This window comes from Pygoscelis adeliae, unplaced genomic scaffold, assembly GCF_000699105.1.
Source record: "Pygoscelis adeliae isolate BGI_AS28 unplaced genomic scaffold, ASM69910v1 Scaffold174, whole genome shotgun sequence".
NCBI lineage: Eukaryota > Metazoa > Chordata > Aves > Sphenisciformes > Spheniscidae > Pygoscelis > Pygoscelis adeliae.
Genome location: NW_008824676.1, coordinates 782,155 through 790,834, shown reverse-complemented (window position 1 = coordinate 790,834; position 8,680 = coordinate 782,155). Strand labels below are relative to the sequence as shown.

Genomic DNA, 8,680 nt, shown 5'->3' with positions numbered 1-8,680 from the left:
AGGGAAAGCACACGTGCCTTTTCCCCTCGGTAGTATATGCAGGAGAGAAGCTGCGACACGCGTGGTGTGTTCCACGCAGGTGCCGCGTCCCGTCTCTCCGCTGCGCATGTGAGTGCCGCTTCTCGGTACGAAGGTGCAGCCCCATCTAGAGCCCTGAGAGGACCCTCCGGGGGGAGCATGGGATAGGTCTTCCACTCCTGTGATGAACGAGCACCAACACTCTGCAGTCTGCATTACAAATTGAAAGGCTGAAAATTTAATGCTCCTTTTAAAATGAAACACACAAAATCAGTTTCATGTAATTTAAATTCTATTTTTGGTGCTTATGAAAACTTAGTGTTTACTTAAACCACTTGGGTTTTGTGTTGAGGATGATTTTTTCCTAGTAAGTATTTATCCACATTATGAAGAATGTCTTTCTGCCAAAAAGATTGGCACAAAAATCAACCAACCAAACAAAAACCCCTTGTATCCCTGTAGGCAAGTTGCTTTAAACCAGAATTTTTTTATGCCTTTATTACTAAGCTATAAATTCCTGCTTTCATGCATCTGAAGTAGTAGAAACAGCGCTCTCTTAAATTGGAAATTATTCTTTTTAATCCATTTTTCTTTAAGGAAAATTGACATAATGATTTCTTCTAGCACCACGAAGAGCTTTATTAGTTAAAATATTTAGATTTTTACGCTTGGTATTGATGACAATTTAAAAACATAGATCTATATGCACACCTGAAATATTTCTCCAGTTTCTCGAGTCAATATAGAGCATAATACTAAAAGAAGTCTTTTGCCTAGAGTACTTCACAAGCATTTTTACAAGCTGTGTCGTTTGAGCTTGATATCTTTTCTGGTTTTAACTACACAATATTGCAGGCCTGTAGTATAAATGTACCCGAAGTAAGCATGTTGAAGTAAGATTTAGATGGAAAGATAAGGAAAGCAGACAAATGTGCACTTGTACATATTTGCATACCTTTTAAAATGGGACAGAAAATTCTATGTAATCTTTCTAGTGGCAATTTGTATGCTAAGTTTTCTGTAATTGCATTATATCACACTTGCATGTAGGACATTAAATATCATGATAAGTAATGCTAATTATGGTTTGAACAGGGCATCTAAATCTTGAACTCGGAACCATGGCTTATGCTTTTGAAAAAAATTGGCCATAATACTTTTAGGGACTTTTTTTGTATTTAGTATGTATGTTGAGTATATTCTTAAGGCTGCAAGTTTAAAATCCAAACATGTGACTAGATACTGAAGTCTTTTTGAGAGGGGCTGGGGAGGAAGAGGGATATTTGTGTTTAATTGGGACTGATCGGAGGCAGTCTTCTGCTGATGTCTCATTTGACCCTTGCATGTGTTTGAGATCTGACCAGCTAGCTCATGAGGCATGATTTATGCCTGGAAGAGCTCATTCCTCTCTGATACAGAAAGCACATGCGCTGTACAGCCTGCCCTGAGGTCAGCTGGCATCAGTAAAGATGGGGTGAGCCCCGGGTTCCCACGGCAGAAGAAACAATTCTGTTGTTCTGCTGCAAAATTGGTTCTCTTCCCCCCACCCCCCCTTTCTCCCACCTTCTCCTGAAGACCTACTGCGTGCCAGGCCAATGTGAATTTACTTGATGGCGTTTTGAACTTAAAGTTGCTTCGGTGTTTATCATGTTTATCTTCCTGTTGTGATGTGTGTTAACAGGGTGGAGCCAGCTTGCTGCTATGCACTGCGTAATGCTCCCCGACCTGTTGGGACTGGATAAATTCAGACCTCCTCTTCTGGAGATGCTGGCTCGCAGGTGGCAGGATCGATGCTTGGAGGTGATTTCAGGAGTAATTTTGTACCGCTAGGTTTTTTGGGTTTTATGTTGTCTTTTACTGATCAAATTTTCCCTTAATATAAAAAAAACCAACCCATAATTCTTTTCTGACACAAGCTCCTGCTGTTTTTATTTCAGATTTAGTAAGTTAATTTTCCAGTTAACCTGTCAAAATGTTGAAAAAAGTGATCATGTCTAAATATGTTTGTTTTTTTTTTAACCTTCTGGATGCCGTACATATATTTTAAAGAAATTATTGGATTAAAAACTTCCATGATTCCATTAAGAATCTTATTAGGATTAAAAAAACCCTACCCTATATTTTTCAAGAGACTGCTGAGTTGCTTTATTTTTTTTGAGCATGTGTACAGTAGCCAGTAAATGGTTTGTCACCCAACTGTTTGATGAATGACTAGTGGGCCTTGACACCGCACCTGTGCTGTTGTGGCAAAAAATTTGTTAACTGTGCAGCTTTCCAAGTGGGAAAGGAGTAACAGAGCTGGGTTGTAGACTGTAGGTCCTCAGCAGTCCTGGAACTTAATTGGGAACATGTTTTTTTGCTACCTGATTGCCTGTTCTTTTGCTAGATAGGATATCCTGTGAGATGGTTTCCTGAGAGGGTAATTACTTTGAAACGCATTAAAATTTGTAAGCAACAGAAGTCCAGTTACGGGATATCCTTAGGTGTAAGGGTAGCATATTTATGTTATGTTTGTCCACAACTTTTTATTCTGCCTTGATCAAATCACTTAACTGCCTTGTGCGTTAAATCTTTAAGACCAAAAATAATGTGTGTGTTTATGAATGTGTGTTTATGAACTCTTCAGATGGAACAAGTGCTATTAATGGGGGACAAATAGTACAAGATAGTATTTTGTATTTGTTGGTGTAAAAACCCAGAATTTTTTTTTCAAACTTTAGGATACCTTTTTATGTACATTTTCCTCTGCTTTCATTGTTCGGTCTTTCATAATATGTAGTAAATTAGTAAATATCATGTGAAAAAAATATTTTTAGGAGTTCTTTTTGTTTTGCTTTTATACTGTAACATTCACGATACTTAAGAAAACTTCATCCATTGCACATTTGGAATTTTGGACCCAACTTTGGCACGCTGTATAGAAGGGTGATCACAAGTTGCTTCTAGAAAACTAGATTTTTGGTGGCCTTTCAATGCATCGGTGCAAACATAAGGTTCAGCCTTATTTCCTTGAGTGTGAAACCTGTGTTGCCGTTCACTTTACGGGATGGGAGACGGCCTCGGTCGGTCTTGCTGTCTGTGCTGAGAAATGCGCGTCCATGGAGGCCGGGAGGAGGTGGGACAGCTATTCGGTTTATGCACTGCACTCCTGCCGGGGACTGAGTTGTGACGTTCATCCCCTAGTTTTCTCATGGGGCTGCACATCTTTGCTGTGTCCTGTTGAGAGCCATCATAGTTGGGGCATGTCCTATTCATGGTTGTTTTGCTTCTGTGTTTAAGGTGGAGAGGGGTGGGAAAAAATGAAGGTCTTCTAAAAGCTTAGTTTAGTTTTCTGTAGAAGTCTTTTCTTTTGTTCTTCCTAAATTATACTGAAAGCATACTGATAAATATTTGATATTTGAGTTTGTATGACGTTCCTGTTGGCTTTACAGGTAAGAGAAGCTGCCCAGGCCTTGCTGCTAGCAGAACTGAGAAGAATCGAGCAGGCGGGTCGGAAAGAAACCATTGATGCATGGGCTCCTTATTTACCACAGTACATTGACAGTGTTATATCGCGTAAGTAATACTGTGTTAAACCTGAAAATAACTTGGTTGCTAGATAAAAGGAAAAAAGGCATTTTGTACACAAAAGTATGAATGGTACTACCATTCTAGGGGAAAAATCTAGGGTTACGTAGAAAAGTTTCTTGACATTTTCGAAGTAATTTCACAATCATGAAGTCACTTAAGGTCACTAATGTTGATTAGGCAAATCGAACACTTCAGTACATTTCATTGGGATTGGGGTGTCTTTTGCAAAGGCTGTCCCTGCTGTTGAGGGGCTAGGCTGTAGTTCAGAGGTTTCAGGGAAGAAACGTGCTATGAAAAGGGCTGATAAAATTACAAGGTGCTGGTGGTAAACCACTGACATTCCTTTTCAAAGAATATATAATTAGACTATAGAAATTGTTATAAAGGGATCCTTTGGCATCCCAAGAATATAAAAGGATTCTGAAAGGAGCCAATGCAGGGTCGTGCAGTATATGTCCATCAGATCAGTGTCTGTTAAACATTTGATGCAACGCCTGCCCAGTCGGGTGTTCACAGCCATTGGTTACCAAGTGTGGCAAGGAGGTATTGGGTAAAGATTATTCTCCAAAAAAGTTAAAAAGCTACTGACCACTCTTTAATCTGTTGTATTTTTCTCCAAAATAGCTATTTTTGTTTTATTCATTGTTATTAAAGCAGAGATGATACAGACTCTAAGAGTATATTCTTGGAAGATCTGTCAGCATCATGAGATGCTCCATTCAATTCTCCATCTAGAAACTTGCTTTTACAGAATAATGTCCAAATGCATCTGCCTTATATAACAAACCAGTAAAAATTTCTATTTTCATGAATGAGAACGTTTGCTTTTAAGTTATAGGTGTTCATCTTTCTTAAAATGAGATTCTTTTTCCACTGAAGAATGTAGTTTCTATTCAGAGAAAGATCTCTATTAAATACCAATTGATTTTTGAGAAATGTGTAATAATCTTATTAAATCTAAATTGAATGCATAAATTACACAGAACACAGTACTTTAAAGTGACGTTGAGAATTTGTTGGTACGACTAAGCTGTTAATTACAGCCTTTAGCCAGGTAGCATTTGCCTTATTACAGGGACATTGTTGCACAGTTAGATGTGCAGCCAAGCAGTGAGTAATAAGTGAAAGTATGTTGTATATACATGCCGAAGAGCCTTGACTCATATTGATAGATATTTGTGCCATTTTGTATATTAGGACGTATTTTTTAATTGATCTTCTGAGGTTGGTTATACTCAGTTTGTAGAATACAGCTATAGTTGCCCTTTACTCTCAGGAGTAGCTGCTATAGCAACTGTTGATGATTACTAATTTCTTTTTGCTGGAGCGATACCGAATGACCTTGTTGGGTGCAAGGTTATGGACGTAATTGTGTTGGTGAAGTGTATATAAACCACTCTGTAGCGCTTGCTTTAGCCAGTTGACTATTTCCAAAAAAGGAACTTCTTTTTAATGTACTTGAAAGCAACCGGTAATTCATATTAGTTTCAATAATTTGCTATTTCTGGTACTGCTCATTACTTAAACAATTACATTTGAAAGTTTTAGAGAACAGTATGCAGTTCTGCTTTACTTGAGCATCAGTTGGAAGCGTAACATTTTGTTCTGCCTCTTGTGCTTATGTTTGTGCTCAGGTTAGAAGCACGGCGTGCACTTTTGTGGCAACAGTCAGGGACTGACTGGTTTAAGAAAAAACTTGAGTATTTTGTAAGCATTCAATTCAAATACGCATACAGCAGTATTTTGGCCTTTATGTTAATTATTAGCAAATCAAAGCATAGCACTTGTTTTAACGCTAGATTAGGATGTGCTTATCTATCAGAACAAGAAAGTTTTAAAACACAGGAAGAAAATATAAAATAGAGAAATCAGCTGAGCATGGCTGAATGAATGACTTGAATGTAAATGTTCAATATTGTGAAAACGCGGATATTGAAAACCTTTCAAACAGGTCATGACTAGCAAATTGAAATTAATTTTTTCGTATTAACAGTATTGAAAACTGTGTGAATTAAGGTTACAGAGTTTGTGGTTCTCCTGAATGACAGGGCTGAGAAGGCATTTGGTGGTAGTGTTACTGTCTGTATGAATGTACACAAAGATGCTGACGCTCTGAAGAAGGATAGTTACGGTATCAGAAAGGAGAAACAAAATAAGGAGCTACAGATGTTGCTGTTGTGGGTAAAGAGTAAAGTGTATATGTTAGTTACATTGTAAGATGTGATTAAAAAATGACATGTTTTTAAAAGGTCTGGGGAGGAATTGAAGGGGATAAGAATTATTTAGGAGGGCCAAAATAGATGCAATGGACTTCTGACAAGTATAGTTTTATGCTAGAAAGGTAAGGAGAAAAAATATGAAAGATAAAGAAATACTGCTTTGGTTCCTTCATCCTCCACTTCTCCCAATTTTGTCTCTTGATATAGGGGCATAAATTATTATCAGCATATTTTTGTGTCCAGCATATGTTATTACTTTGCAGTAGTTCTTACATGCATGATGTAGAAACAGTGCTTCTCTTGCACATTAACAGGTTTGTTTTAATTAAAACAAGTGGTAATCGCTAATAGAAGCTTGCTGCTGATAGAAGATACTTTGTCATATGCATTTAATTGGCTCTTGAATGAATCAAGTGTGTGGTACTAACAAACAGAGATGAAATCTTTCCCCGTTTGTATATTCAGTGCTCAGATCCAATAGCGATTTTGGGACATGACCTTACTCGTACAGATCAAGCGACTGGCATGTCTCCCAGCGTTTTGATAAAATGTGTTCAGGCAGGAGACTTGAAAGACAGGCAGACTCGCACAGGGTTATCTTTTAATGATCTTTTAACTGATGCGAGAGAGATTATTGTCCCCTGTAGATGGTGGGGTGGAGGAGCAGGGAGAAAGCCAAGCAGATCTTATTTTCTCTTTTGTGGGTCTGCCAGCACACCACCAGCTTGCGCTGTGGGGACCACCTCAAATGGGCCCAGTTACACTGTCATGGCTCCGAGCTGCTCGCTTAGAGCTGCCTGCACGGCTTCTGCCTCACACGATTTGCAGTTCAGATGTTCGGACACATGAGGCTTCGTTCCTCAACGCCTTGTAGGGGGAACAATAAATCTTTGTTTTATTTGGGCCTTCAAATCCAAAATCGGCACGTCGGCTTGTTGACCCCACATCAAATGGGAATGGATGTGTAAGTGATGCTATGAATTAAACCTATGAGAGGTGTTGCAGGTGTTTGTTATTTTTCAGGGTCCCACAGGGAGGAAAACAGTTAAGCTTTTAAAGCTTCATCTTCTATCTACTAAGATTATGTCATGCGGCTGTAAATACTTGCCATGGCCTTGTCTGCTCCTCATTTTCACAGCATACGGTTGTTTCTGAAATGTTACATAGTGCATGGGGCATTTGCCATGAGGATGTGTTTTCAGGGGAAGTTCAAAAATGGAAAAATGCTACTGCCTTTTTCTACCTGCTTATTTTTAAGAGCAAAGGCTATCTTCAGCGTCAAACGGATTCTGCAAATTGTTATCTATCTAAAGGGATTCCTTTGCTGAATATCATGTTTCTATTTTCTTTCTTTTATTTATTTTTTTTACCTTGGCCAGTGTTACATTTTCTTAAAATGCTGAAGGCATCGTTTCGTTGCTCTGTGCAGTGGGACACCTGCAAGCTTTTGGTGGTGGGTCTGTCCGCCAAGCCCTGGAGGGACAGGTATATTTCTAAATATGTGATGTTACTGCAGATAGAAAAATGGCTACTATGGCTTTAATGGAAAGCAAAAGGTTATCTTGCCCCGGCCTTTGTGTGCGTGTGGGATGCGGATGGAGCCGGCAGACATGCAGCACGTGGGGCGGCTGGGAGCTGCCCGGGATCGATCGGAGTGGTGTGAAGTGAATTAATGCGAGGCAGGCAGGCTGCCTGTCACGGGCTGCCGGGGTGCAGGCAGTGCTGGTCAGTCTCTGCAGAAATCTGTTTTCAATACATTCTGCCCAGAAATTAAGTATAGACACTTCTCTTGCTTCCCATATTGCTAAAACCCAGTTCATTTGGGTAAATGTTTGTATCAAATTACTGTTTCGTTTTAAGTGAAAATCTTACATGTGGCAGCACAAAATTAAAGACATTTAAATAGATATCCTTAAATTGTGTCTCTCTCTAAACTGCTTCAAATAATAATCCATGTTATCACTGGAAAGCAAAATAAATATGAAAAGTCTATAATAACAAATGTGCCGTTGTCAGTTTTTTATGAATGTATTTCTGGTAGGCTTATATTTCTGTTAGAAAGTTTTATTTAAAGCCAGATTAATTGAGTAAAACTTAATTAAACTTCCATCGATTTAAATGGGAGTTTTCATTGAGTAAGGATAGTTTGATTGGACCCCAAAGACCTTGCTATTTATATATGTGGTTGATCATCTTACTCGTGCAAGGTTTGACTTAAAAGAGCACAAAGAAGTAAGGCAAATAATTTTGTGCTGCAACTTTTTAATGTATTAAATGAATAATGAGTTTAGGATGCTGCAGTAAGTAGTATAATTGTAATAATGGTGTAAGTTTCTAGTACAAGTATATCTTAATTTTCCAGTATTTTCTAATATGTCAACTGGCTTATTTCTAATACATTCAGGGGTTTATGATCTTTTCGCTTCTTAAATGTATTTCTAAGACATTTTTTGTGAATTATGTAGAGAACACTTGTGTCCAGGAATACATGTTCCTTCTTACTGGATTTTCATTGAGAGGAAAAGATAACTTATTGCCTGACATATTTGCGTGATGGCTATTTTTCTCCCCTTTTGGCTTTATCCATTCAGGATTTTTTGGGGAATTTTTAATCATTCCGATTCAATAGTTTTTTTTTTTAATTCTTATAAAACTGTAATAAACTTTTCTAATTTTTTATACACTGTACTTAGAATCAACTCCTGCAAAGGCACTTATTTCCTTCCGTTGGGTTATTAACTAGTCTCGCTAAGTTCTTTCGAAGGGTGTAGCACATCTAATCATAGAATCATTAAGGTTGGAAGAGACCTCTAAGATCATCGAGTCCAACCGTTGACCCAACACCACCATGCCCACTAAACCATGTCCCTAAG

General features: G+C 38.3%; 1 protein-coding gene across 1 annotated transcript in view; it reads left to right on the top strand.

The window, feature by feature from the left end:
- WDR7 (WD repeat domain 7) overlaps positions 1-8,680 on the top strand; it is a 133,897-nt gene that overhangs the window by 31,379 nt on the left and 93,838 nt on the right. The window contains exons 17-18 of the mRNA XM_009323058.1: positions 1,700-1,818; positions 3,450-3,573. Coding sequence (XP_009321333.1) covers positions 1,700-1,818; positions 3,450-3,573 — 243 coding nt within the window. The remainder of the gene's footprint in view (positions 1-1,699; positions 1,819-3,449; positions 3,574-8,680) is intronic.